The sequence below is a fragment of the Manis javanica genome, chromosome 9 (genome assembly GCF_040802235.1).
Source record: "Manis javanica isolate MJ-LG chromosome 9, MJ_LKY, whole genome shotgun sequence".
In the NCBI taxonomy this organism is placed as follows: Eukaryota; Metazoa; Chordata; class Mammalia; order Pholidota; family Manidae; genus Manis; species Manis javanica.
Genome location: NC_133164.1, coordinates 52,316,042 through 52,330,185, shown reverse-complemented (window position 1 = coordinate 52,330,185; position 14,144 = coordinate 52,316,042). Strand labels below are relative to the sequence as shown.

The 14,144-nt window shown below is 38.5% G+C and overlaps 1 protein-coding gene across 1 annotated transcript in view; it reads right to left on the bottom strand.

Annotated features, from left to right (window-relative positions):
* The window catches only part of TNFSF11 (TNF superfamily member 11), a 28,978-nt gene that overhangs the window by 13,956 nt on the left and 878 nt on the right, over positions 1–14,144 (bottom strand). Inside the window, exon 2 of the mRNA XM_017676575.3 lies at positions 8,216–8,383. Coding sequence (XP_017532064.2) covers positions 8,216–8,383 — 168 coding nt within the window. The remainder of the gene's footprint in view (positions 1–8,215; positions 8,384–14,144) is intronic.

The window sequence follows — 14,144 nt, the reverse complement described above, 5'->3', positions numbered from 1 at the left end:
ACAAAGAAGGGTCTGGAATGCCATATAAAGGACCATCACAAAGATTCATAATTCATTCATTCATCCATCCAATCCATAACATTTATTGATGGCTGCTGGGAGCCAGGTGTCCTGTGCTGGGGTAAGGGTGCTGCGTTTCCAGGGCAAACACCCTCTCTGCCCTCACTGCATTTATGATCGCAGCACGGGGGCAGAGCGGGGAGGGCACAGCCAGGTTAGGGAATTCCTAGCATTCTCCTGTGCTGGGGTCCCTGAGCACAAGCTGCGGTGGGGTTATGGGATGGAGCACAGGCAATGAGCCTGGGGAGGAGGGGGTTGGAAGGAGAGTTTCCGGAACACGGAGGACTTGGTAATATGTGTTCAGCAGCTCAGACTTCATCCTGATGACCACAGGGATCCACCAAAGGATTTTTTAAGTCAAAAGTAAGTGACTGTTGAGATTTTCATTTTAGAAGTCACTCAGCGGTGGAGAGAGGCTAGACTAGAGGCAGGAGCTGGTGGCCACTTGCAGCCACCCAGGCTAGAAATGATGGTGATGTAGACAGAAGCCAAAAGTTTTGTAAGGAGGTAGAATTCACAGGATGGGAGTAGAGTGAAGAGTTAGTAAGAGTGGAGGAGCAGCTTCTGGTCTGGGGTGACAAGGACGACGGTATTGTCATTCACCCCAAAAAGGGGAGTCAAATGAGAAGCAGGGGTAGGTGCTGACTAGAAGGAGTCTCACCTTGTTCAAGGAGATTCCAAGTCCACCAAAACTTTCTCATGTATATGAGCCTTATGGTTTATAATTATCATTATTATTTTTACTAGTATTACTAATACTAGAACTACTATTAGTACTAGTATGACCACCTAGTGTTCTCGGTCACCTCACACCCAGACTGCTCTCGGTAACTTTCAAGACCCACCCTTTCCACACCACACAATCTTGAGCTCAAACACAGTCAGTTCATCCACCAGTGGCTCTCACCTCCGCTGAGGGTGTTTAGAGCACCTGCTTGGCTCCAGGTACTTTGCCAGTACCCACCCTAAAGCCCTCCTTTAAAGACCTACCAGCCCTTCCAGGAGAAGATTTCTGAAATCACCAAGTCTACCCCTGACTTACCAAATCAGAATCTTTGTGACATATCTGGGAGCCTTTTATTTATTTTTTCAATAAGGTCCCAAGTGATTCTTAAGATTAAGCAGGTTTGGGAAACACTGCTCTAGGCCACATCAATCCTCCAAATCCAAAAGCTATACTTCTCCTAGGAAAAGCCACTCCTGGTGAAGCAATCCAATCTTCCCCTTACCACCTTCCCCTCTAACCAAGGACCCTCAGTTTTATTCACTTTGGGAGTCATGGCCCAAGATCCCATGCCATAAAATGAGATGCCCTCTTTCAGGCATGTCTTTCCTCTTCTCTGTTTCCTTAAAAATGTCAGAGTATCTTTTCTTCCATCCTGGAGTACTTATAGCATGAAGATAAGCCCACCTCTGACAACACAACTCACTGGTTAGCTCCCTCTTGCAAACTCTCCTACCTTTTGCCCCAGGTCTCCCCTGACACTGAGTACATCATAGCCAATAGCCCACTTTTGGGCAAAAAGCAGTAGAAGGCCTTGGTTTTGTAGGAAAATTCTGTGGGTCTTACTTCAGCTTTCCCATAAAGACAGCTTTTATAAATGCTAGATATGATTGGGGTTGATTGAATTGCAGTTCCCAAAAATGTTATGGCAGAGATGAAATCCCATTGGAAAACCACTACATGACTAACATTGTGATTTGGGAAAATCAGTGCCCCTAAACCCCAAGTTTCACTGTGGGTTTTCAAGAAACTTTCTTGAGACACATACTCTTAAATACAAAGGCAGAGGAATAAAAAATGGGGTTTAATTTTTCCTCTTGTTTTTGTTGTATCATTTAACTGAAAAGTAAATGAGAAATAATGGCTATATAACAACTCCAAAAGTTATGATTTCATAAGAAGTAAGACTTATTCAAATCCAAATTGATTTATGTACTTCAGTTTTAAAAAAGGAAATAGGCTTCTTGTAATGAGTGACATTGGAATTCTAAGGGGTCAGCTTTACATATAGAGAAAACCACTTAACCTGATGAACTTTCTGGTTTTAAATTAAATGTTCTTGAATCCACAAAACCTACTAAAATCTATGCAGGTGACAATAAAAGTTTACTCAAAGCAAAAATGTGGAAATGTATATGCCTAAACAAACCTTTTAAAGTTCTTTAAAGAGAGGCACACAAGTAAATCTACTTTTAAATTTCTCTCTCTCCTGGAATCTAAATAATCCTGAAGTACTTTAACTTTTAGAAAATAAAATCTTGACCAAATTTTTCTTAAACTTGCATATTTGCAAAAGTTAACTATTCTTCTAATGAGTCCATTTTCCTTCCTAAATCGGGTTTAGTGAATGTCAGAGACTGCTCGCTGCCCCCGAGGATCCATTCTCTCCTGTCTCCAGTTGGTTATAGGGAACTCCCTTCCTTGGCCTTTTGTGCAAATGGCCACTCGGCTGGCGACTACAGTGTGCCGCCTCCCTCGCAGCCCAGTGCCATCTTATGAGTAAGTTGCCAGAAATAGGATGTTATTGGGAGTGATGATGTCTCAACTCCTAAGTACTATCCTCACTTGTCCTTTCTCCCTTTTCTCTACCTGAGAATGAGAGTAAGTGGAGAAGCCAACTTAGACCCAGTGACTTGCTGAAGAGGGAGGAGGCTGCCTGCTGGCCCAGGGTCCTTGGGTTCACCTCTGGATTACTGCACACAGGAGAAAAAAATTCTATTTTATTTAGTTCACTGAGTGATGGGTCTCTTTTCACAATAGCATAGACTATACCAAGTAACAGTGACTATTTCATTGAAGATCAAAGCATTGTGAATCTCTGGGTGCACCATTCTTCATAGCAGAGGATAGTCTGCATTTATATTGTGAATCCTGCAGGAGATAAGGCCAAAAATTTACTGACCCCCAGGGAATAAAATAAGAAGTCTAGGTTAGAATTAATTGCTTAATAATTATGGCTCTGATCTTACTCCCCATTTTCCAGTAAGTCTCTGGCAGCTCAGAGGCTTACTGGCTCCAGAAATGGTTATTCAAGAATATGTCACTAAGATAGCTTATTGGTAGTCATGATCACCATTGGTTGTTCATATTCTGGAGTGAAATGAGAGTTTTATAGAATCGTATAAGAAGCCAGAGTTCTGTTTTCAGTTCACATTGTAGGCCTGCCTCTATACAGTTTACAAGCTATGGAGAGGCAGAGAGACACAGGAAAACAGGTTGAAAGGGACAAATCTGGGTGAAGATGACTGTAAACAAATATTAACCCATGTTAAAATAAACTGCTGGTTGCCATGTGGGGGAATGGGTGAAATAGGTGAAGGGCATAAAGAGATACAAACTTCCAATTGTTAAAATTTTCCACTGGGGTGAAAAGTCCAACATAGAGATATAGTCAATAATACTGTAATATCTTTGTATGGTGACAGTTGGTAGCTACATTTCTCATGGTGAGCATTTTGTAATGCATATAATTATGAATGACTCTGTTGTACACCTGAAATATATCAACTGCACTTCAATCAAAAAATTTAACTTGTATTGCTATTGTTCTGAAGTATTATTGCTTCAGGCTATAACATTAGTAACTATCAATTATAACATTAATAAGACATCAGATAAGTGAAAACCAGGCTTATCCATGACCCATGTTTATTTAAAAATATTACTCTACAGAGTTCAATAGGTCACCGATCATTCATTTGTTCTTTTCCTTCATTCCTGAGACTAAACTAGGTCTGATATATTCAAAGGTGAGCAAAATAGGTGTAGTTCTTCTGATGAAGCTTGCAGCTTCATTCCACGATCTCTAAACATTTCTGATTACGTAGCTCCTTCAGAGGAAAAATTCAGTGCTCCTAAACATACATATTTATTTTTTTTAATATTAAATAAAAACATTCCTATATATTAGGTACATTATGAAAGAGCCACAAAAACATTTTAAAAGCTAATATTACAAACTACAAATGTAAGCCCCCGTGTTTCCTTCCCATGTCTTAGGGGTCATCTTGAACACACTCAGCATTCCACTTTGGAGAACAAGGTGATTTGCGTGATTTGTATATTGACCTCTCTCCTCCATATCACTCTTCCAAATATTTTTGAAGGTAAGTTTCAGGAAGTTTTCTACAGTTACCTAGTATGAGGTCAACAACTGGGCATACTCAAATCAAGCAGTCACAGCCCCGTGTGCTTAGAATGTATGTTTAGTGCCTAAACCGATGGCCTTCCACTGAGACTGGCCGGAGGCCCAGGGCCAAGTGCCCCTTCTCGGGCCAAGTGCTCACCCCTCCACTCCTCAGGCTGGCAGAGGCCAGAGAGGCTGCCAAAGCTGGAAACAAGAATTGCTTTATAAATCGGACACCGTGTTTGTCCTAATGTTTTCTTTATTGTCATAGACTGTTATGATAGACTCGGTAAATTGCAGTTGGTAGGACTCGATCACCAAGAGGCTTTCAGAGTTCTGTGCTAAAGGGGAAAAAAAGCCAAGAAAACCAGCCACAAACAAAAAAGGGGGAAAAAACAGCATTACTTGTCTGACCAAAGACAGGCTGGGTAAACACTACTTTTTACACACATATAATGTGTGCTTATGTCTAGCATTTGTTACCACTGGGTGGGTTGATCTTCAATAATGATTGCAGCCACACATGTAATTTTGTTTTATGGGTTCACTTAATATCTATATTAGAACTTAAACTAAGATACACACCTACTTATGAATGTCTGATACATTCATCCTATTTTCAGAATTGGCAAAGAGAAATGAGAAATTTGATTATTTTGGCAAGATATGCAGAATGTCACATTAAGCAATGCTCATCATCGAAGGATAACACACTTGGCAAGTCATTATTTGGCAAGGGTAAGAGAAGAATAAATCTTTGGGTATAGGCGAAGTTTTGGAGAAGTGCCTGGCATGGTATGTGCACTTAATAAGCATTGCTTGATTCTAATGATAAGCTAAGAATAACGCTTGTCTCCTTCCTCTTGTCTGGGGGAAGAAATGGCATCTTCTACCTCCAAATACCCTTTGGTATATTATGACAGCTCCTTATTCTTTAAAAGCATTACCCATGAATAAAATTCTATAGCACAACAAAAACAAATATGAAATTAATGAAATAAAGTTCTACTTGTCCTGTGAGTTATACTAATCTATTATTATAATTAAAACTGCATGCCTTAATAAAAGCAGTTGATTATTCTTATCTGACCACCAATCTTTTTCCTCCGTCTTGCCAGATACTGAATCTCTCATAATTAGTGTCACTCACTAGGAATGAGGTACCACGTCTCATTCCAGGCTCCTAAATCAGTGAAAATTCTGCCATTATTGTTCATCAACATCTTTAAGTACAAATCGGTTTATCATACTATCAAGGCAGTCACTTAGAAAGCTCAAAGGAAATGGAACAATGAACAGGTAAATTCTGATATATCAGGTAGGGGCAGAAAAGTTCACTGAAGCAACAGAAGGTGCCAGGGAGCAGTGACTGGTCACCAAGGACTCTCTTCACTGGGATTTATTTTCACTTAGGGCATGGGATAACGCTATCACTCTTTAAAAATAGTAAACAAACTGTCCCAGTGCCATTTTTGAATAATTCAAACTATGTTCATTTAAAAAATGATTTTATATTATATTAAATCATATATACACAACATTTACACACATACAATAAGATCTACTCTAAGATGTTTGGTCTCTTTCATGAATTATGACTTTGCATAATTATGTCTTTATACTATCCAATTCTATTTTAAACACCTCTGTAGAGTTTCTGGTTTTATTTCCATAAGCTTTGTACATTTCTTGTTAGGTTTATTTTTAGAACTTTTTAAAAATTATGGACTCTTTCATTTGTGTTTCCTAATTATTGTTTGAAATGGGAACAGCTAGTGATTATTACCTTTTAACTTTTACAAACTGATGTTTTGCTTGCAACCTTTCCATTCTTCTGAACATTCCCAAGTATGTAATCATATCACATGCAGATTCTGCCTTCTCCTCTTTTATATATGCATATATTTTTTTCTCTTCACTTTCTCCTCTTTTACATATATATATAATTTTTCTTCTTCATTCTTTTGTGTAATTACATTAGCTAGCACATTCTAAGCAATGTTAAATAATGGGGGACACTGGGCTTCTTTGTTGTATTAACTGACTTTAAGAGAAATGCTCTTATTTTTCATCATTAGCTAACTTTTAGTTGGGGCTAACTTTTAGTTTACTTAGGATAACATCAAGAATTCATCTACTTGTTTTCTAATGGATTTTAAACATCAGAAATACATGAAAAGTCATTGCTCAGTGTCTGTGAGATGATGTTTTCCTCCTCTCAGCTGTTAAGATGAATCAATCTTGCATGCTGATAAATAAACGTTAATGGTATCTGTTCTTAACATTCTTTATTTTCAGAACTATCTTGGCTGATCTTGCATAAGTACTCTTCCAGAAGAAACCCAAAGGATGATTTTTCAAAAACCAGGACACTGATGACATTGAAAGTTTATCTCTTCCTTGTAAGGAGATATAATATGGGTCAATTTAAACAGAACACTAGGAAACAACCATCTACCTGAACAGAGTTGCCTCAGTTAGTTTCAGTTTTGACCTAGTAGATCTCCTGTAGTACATATAAATCATTGTTTATAAATAGATTATTCAGTATTTGGTAGATGAGATAAAAAGCAGACTAATGAAAATGAAACAAAACAGAACAATAAAAATGAACAGACTGGAGGAACTGCTGTTGCTGTAGTTAAAAAGTTACAATATAAAAAGATAGAATTTAAACCCGTATGCATCTACTACATAAAGCTAAGCACCTATACACTAATTATAATGAAAATGTAATTTTTATAAGCAATATGCTTTCATAGATATTAAAGCAATATGCACTTTATTGATTCTATGACGTTTTTTACATTTCAGTAACTCTGAAATTAAGATGCAACTGAAATCTATAAGCATACTTATTTTTTAATCAAGTTTCCTTTCTTTGTGAAATAATGAAATAATGATTTCATGAAGTAATGATTACATGAAATAATGATGTAAGTTGAAAATTGGTTCTCTTACATGTGATCAAAATTATCTTAGAATTTGCTAAAAATGCAGCAATTACCAACTGTAAGGGTTATACACACAGCTTCATCTCTCTACCTCTACCTGCAACACATTTTCTCTTTTTAAAAATGCTATTCTTGAACGTGGATTTTTAAAATAAAAACTAAATTAAAATTTGCTTTAGATTTAAAGAGTTTGAGGACTTTAGGATTTACTCTCAGACGAGCAGAGGAGACGCAGGGAGCTACCAACGAGCAGCTGGGCTGTGTTGGGAGGATGCAAGGAGGCATGCAGAGTCCCACCCGCGAAGTGTGGGCAGGCGTGTCTGCCCTGCAGCCCCGGGATTCACCCAGTTTGGGTGGGCCAACAAGTCAAATAATTCCAGGGCTGTAGGACCCTCAAGTGACTTATCCAGGAAAGAAGAGAAGGAAGTTACTGTAGGGTTCCTCAGAGGGAGCTGTGGATGGAAGCAGTGTCATGGGGTCTTCTCTGGCCCCATCTCTATCTCTCCCTTCTCACCCAGCTCTCCCAGAAAAGGAGAAAATGAGCACAGAATTTCCATCTCCACCACCACATCACTTTCTGCTCTGCTTGCTTACCTCCTCCCCGCAGATGACAACAATGGACCAGCTACAAATATTCTCAACAGAGCCCTGGACCAGCTGATGTGTAAAGGGGATTCTGCCATAACAAACCAAACATACAGCTAGCAGAGAGTCCTGGGAACCGAGGAAGTGGTTCATGGAACAGGGAATTCAGACTATCAAACTGACCCACTGACTACCACAATCTCTGTCCCCCTTCCAAATGTGAATTTAAATCCCTCCTCTTAACAAAAAAGGAAATAAAAAGAAAGGAAGGAAAATAATATTTGCATGAACATCTATGTCTCTGTCACCACAATTAGCCACTATCAACTTCAAAAGAATTCTGCTAATCTCTTTAAAAATTATCTTAGCTGTTTTACAAATTATTAAAATCAAAAGAGCAAAGTCAACAGCACTTAGCCAGTATTAATTCTCAGTATCAGTAGAATCATCAAGGGCCCTTGGCCTATAACCTCAGTGTGGACTCACCTTTTGCACAGCTGCATGAAAGCCCTGTTTAATTCTCTTACATGAATCAGGTATTAATCTTGTGTCTTGACTCTCCAGAGCTGTGTCTTGCAAATCTGAGTTTTCATGGAGTTTGAAAATTCTGTTTATGCACTGAGTGTCGTCTTCTGATATTCTGTTAGGATCCATCTGAAAAAAAAAAAAAAAGTAAGGATGTTGGAGAGGTTTTCACTGATCACTCTGCTATTTAATAAAGTGAAGTAAGAACAAAAAAATTCATTCTTGCAAGAGTTTTTAATGTCCCCAATAATTAATAGTTAACACAATTACCCCTCAAGTTAGCAAAAATATTGACTTCTAATTCATTTTTATGAGGAGCAAACAATCATCCAGAACACAAGCGTACATATGTTCTTTGTGGGGCAATTATTAAAATAGTCTGACAACGTGGAGGTTCTCACAGAGGGAAGGGCCATCAAGGAAATCACGTGTGGTCTGTGCAGGTAGAGAACCTTTTGTCTCTAAGTCAAATGCAGCATGCTGGATAGGATTATGAAGCCCACTTGGATATCAGAAACAAGAAGCCTACTAAACCAGGTGAAATCAGCATCATCTTTAGCCACCATGTTGGCCTCGCCTTTTACTTTAACCTGTGTATATTTTAATCAGCCAAAAAAGGGAGGAGGAAACCCACTTCCTAGTCCCAAACCAGGGGCATAATTTCCCTTTTAGTTGAATCTCTTGTCAATATTTCTGAACGTACAGTGGTGCGTCTGTCAAGGGTTGCATGGGAACGTGTGCGGGTTAGATTTAGTGTCACAGGACTGAGGAGGACCATGGGGTGAGCAACCTATATGGTGCATGCTGCGAACAGGTTAAAACTCTATAATGTAAGGGGCTGTGCCACCTGAAATATCCCCATTGAGTTATTAGCCAGTTGCCTGGTGAAATAAAATAGGTGCCTGCATAAGCAATTTTTAAAGGATTACTCTTTTCTTGAAATTGTCTGCCTACTCTTCGTGGGGATCTGACAAATCTTTATGGTGATCTCAACTGCTAAGTAAAGGGTAGAGATAATTAGCTATCAATTGTTTTAATAATAATAGTTTATTATCCTCTTCTTTCAAAACTTCAAGGTACTTTATGTGCATTTGCTCATTAGTAGGTATAGACTAGATGAGAAAAGGAAAAATTACTTAAGTTTACAATAACCAAATCTCAATTAACACCAAATTGCACATTTCCTGGCTTACTTATCTTTTTAAAAGTAATCGCAAAGATGTGCAGGTTTAATAACCAGCTATCAGAAATAAACTAAAAAGTACCCTACCCATGCCTGAGATTCTCAAAATGAAATGATAGCCTTTCAACAACTGTGCACCCACTAATACAAATTTTATTATTCCAGTTTTGCAAACAGGAAGATTAACTCTAATCATTGGAGAAGTACCACTCATTAAGCAAGACAGTTTGCAATCCATATTTACTTTTCAAATTTTCTTTAAATAATTAGTACATATCAGAATATGTGTGTTTTTATGTAAAGAAAGCTTTCAATCACATTAAAAAGAAAAACTCACTTAGGCCACTGTTTCCCACAAAGCCAGAGAAGCCTGAAAAACTGAAACGAAGGGTCATGGGGTTCAGGCCTCAAGAAAGAAAACTCATACAAAGGCCTCAGTTGGCTCACCACCAGAAAAACTGCTGAGTTAAAGGAACTATGTGGTGTTAGTGGGGAAATGCCTGGGGACCCTAAAATTGGTTACCCTCTGGTCCTGCTGACAAAGGAAGTGCCACCAAACTAAAGCAGCAGTCCCCATTCCTCTCACTACCAAAAGTACCCCCCAACCACCTGCAGGCTGGCTGCTGGGCTCCCTGGGCACTTGTTAGAAATGCAGAATCTCAGCCCCTCCCACCCCCACCCCACCCTCCACCTGCAGAATCTCAGTGCCTGGGGCACTGCCATGGAATCTGCATTCTAACTAGACCCCAGGTGACTGCACATTAAAGTTTGAGAAGTAGTGCTTTCAAATAGCCAGTGTACAAAGACAGATTTTCTGCTTTCAAAATGTCTTCAAATGTCCTTGGACACCAAGGAAAAAATCTTTATAAATTTTTTCACAATACCACTTAGTACAAAAATACCAGGATAGTAATAACGGTTAATGATTTGATGCAAAAAAAGTATAATGTAAAGATTTTCTCCCTTCTCTCTTAAAAGATCTCCATGCCCAGATGCCACTCCCAGTCAATTTAATCAACATCCCTAAGGCTAGGGGCCATTTGAATCTCTCCTCAAGTGCTTCAAATATGCAGTTGAGAACCACTTCTGTGGAAGCAAATGTTAAAGCTAAAAGACAGATAAAATGCAACCAATTGATTTTCCCAAAAGAAATCATGAAAGCATGGCATAATTAATTTTGATATACTCATTTATTTTGTTTAATTAAGGATCATACATTAGATCCATTTCTTTTTAACCTACAACCAAATGTCTTTCTCATTCCAGTGCTCTTGCAGCTCAGCAATGCTTTCACAGAAATGGAAACCAGAGGGAAAGGGAAATGAAAAGGTTCAGGGGTGCAGGGCCAACCACACACACACAGGTAAATGAGGGCCTCTGCTCCTGGGGTCTCTATGCTGGAGGGACAGCAGGGCAAGGAGTGGGATCGGTCCTAGACTCTCCACAATGCTCAGCCAGTGGTCAAAACATCGCATCTCCTCCCCCACTCCATTATCTACTGGCACAGCACTCTGGATAGCAAATTTATTTGCATGACTGAAAAATGCTGTGTTTTAGCCCATTTTAGCTACTAATTAGATAATTTCCATATTACGAATTTAAAAAGGATATATTTTCTAGTGTTGCAAATCATTTTAAAGGCTTTTTCAGTAAACTAACCATGCCAGGCATCAGTCTAGATGCGGCAAATAAGGTAGTGAGCAAAACAGGCTGCCTTTACCTTCATCAACTTACACTTGACAGAGGAACACAGAAATTCGTCAAAAATCACAGTAAACGGAGCAAAAAATGAATTCACTGTCCCAGAAATGTCTGAAAACATTAAATAAATCTTGAATACCTAGTTTTGAATGGACTTTCAAATGAATTTATCAAATGCATTTATCCATGTGAAAAAACTCAGTCTTTTTTTAAAAACATCCTTAAAATTTAATCATTTGTAGGGTTAAATGAGGCAGGATGCTTGACATTTGTGCTACTTTGTTATCTGTTTTTTCAAACAGGCAACCCGCGTACATCTACATCAGATTTTCAGTAGTGGCTGCCCTCCTGTTTGAGTAACAAAGAGCTAGAGAAGTCGGTTTGCACACGGAGGATGGGAGGAAGACGTTAAAAGTGAAACACAGATTGAGTTTTCTGAAAAGCTTATCTCGTCGCTATACTCTGAATATGGTTACAGATGTTGAAAAAAAATGCACATAAATCTTGCAAGCAACTTTTTGGAAGGTCTTTTTTTTTTCTTTGTAAACCAAAGTAAGAATACTATGTGTTAAATATACAGCACAAACCACACACTATTTTTTCTTTGGCAAGGTTGGTGGGGTAAAAGCCAATCTACACTGGATCTAGTACTTTTTTTTTTAATCTAAGCATAGGCAATCTGCAAACATTCAGGAAGCTGATTCATTTCTAACTATTCAAATATGAGTTGAAAAAGGGAAAAATGTCATTGTATTTTTACTCTTTCTGAGCTTCTAAATGCAGTTAAAACTAAATTGAACTGTTTTTTCTTAAGGTTTTTTAGCTACCCCCCAACCCCTTAAAAATAATAAAACTGCCTACTTATTCTCATTCTTTTTCCTGTAAAGTACAAACATGTTACCTGATACTAGATAATTTCATTCTAATTTAAATGCATTGAGAAACCCCAAATAGCTGATGCACAACTTTAGTGGAAATCAAAAAACTATCTCTTCTCTGGTATCAAGTTCTAATCCAAAGGAGCTGATATATGTAAAAAGGTTTAATCAGTGACAGGTTAAATTAAATCTATTCTGTTAGCTAAAAGTTTGAAAGAAGGCCTCAGATATATATAGAAGTGGAAAGAATTATAGAGTGAACCCCTATGAACCCATCACCAAGCTTCAGCAATTACCAACGCATGGCCAATCTTATTTAATCTATAGGCAGTCACTTCCCTACCTTCCATCCTCCCACTTATCATTTTAAACAAATTCCAAACATTATAGCCTTTCATTTGTAATGACTTCAGAATGTATATCTGAAAACACTGAGGAATGTATCCCCAAACGATTAGGACCCTTTTAGGTATCAACTATAGATACCACACCCAGTAAAATGCAACCACATCTAGTGGTGTATTCCTACGAACACATGGCTCCTGATACTACTACTTTTTTACTTTAGGAGATGACCTTTTAAAAATGTTATTACAAAATGGAATTCAGAGTAATGGCTAATAGATTTTGCAGAAGTCTTATAAAAACCGAACCTTTACAGAATTTAGGAAAATTGTACCCAGAAATGTGATGACATTAAATTCCCCAAATGAAAATTTTCTACCTAAGCTCACAAACTTACATGTTTAGTTTGGAAAAGGATTTTGAGAATTTCACTATTATCTATGTGAATCAAGACTATGTTATGATAAATGATCATCAGAAGGCTAGACCCTTCAGCCTGCCAGACCATTAATACTGAGAATTCCTAAGGAGAAGCTGAACAACTATTAAAAGAGCCAGGCAGGTCACTCCTTCCTACATGGTCACACTGATTCCTATGGTTCTTGCCAATCTAAGCCACTCATGGTCCCTAGAACTTATTCATTCCCTATGCCTCTTGTAGTGGTGAACACTCACTTCACTATTACTGCTATGAAAATGCCATATCCCTAAGGTGTTAGAAAAGGTAAAAGAGAACTACTGCATCTTCTGTCCCCTTTCTGACTTCTGTTCTTTTGTTTGAATAAGAATTTTAAGTCTTTTATTGTATATCCATCTGTTACCTGACACCATGCCATACAGGAAGTAGGTGGGTAATGTATCCTGAATAAATGACTCATTCATATTCCATAGCATTTAATAGTGCATGTGCAATGCAGGCCCTCAAATACACAAGCATTAAATGGGAAAAATCAACATGCTGCATGGAAAAATGGCTAAACAGCTCATTCTTGACTGCAGTGTACTCCAATGAAAGAAAAATGTTTTATTGCTTTAATATAGATTTATGTAATCTATGTTGCAAGGAAATCTTTTAAAAGTTTTCTTAGAAAAAAAATCTCTTAAGAGATTATTTATATTAATATACAAATACACAGTTTCTAAACTATTGCTCTTATTTCCACCTAGTTCTATAAAGCGCAAACTCCTGTTTTATGAATATTTAACAAAAAGTCATGATTTCAGGCAGTGTAGTTCAAGATTCTGGCACGTGTCAAAACCATAAAATCCAAGCAATGCCATGTTTCGGTGCGCTCAGTTTGGTTTAGTAAATCACCTTTGAATCAGAAAACCAATTTAGTCCAAACCCAACTCTCTTTTCCCATAAAAAAAAAAATTTGCACAGTCAGCCCCCCACTTCCTCTGAGAAAGAGTTCACAGAACCAGCCAGACAAGAGTATTTGAATGCATCCCACCAACTGCACTGCAATTTCCAAGAAAACACAGAGTATAAACCACCAGAAAGCATAATGTTACAATTTTACCCCTTTCTTTCTTCTCTCTGCAGTTCGGGGCCGGCTTGCTCATCTTTTAAAAGGTTGGTTATTTGTTCGGTTGTGGCGAGAACCCCCCCACGGTCACACACACCTTGCTTTCCCCGCGCACCTCAGTGGGAAGGCACGTGGGTCTGTGTTTCTTCTTCCCCGCCTCGCGAGCAGGGCCCCTGTCCCCGCCAGGCTTCTCTGGCTACACTGCCTGTCGGCCCATCCAGCGACTTGGGCATCCTAAGCCGGTGCTCCAGCAG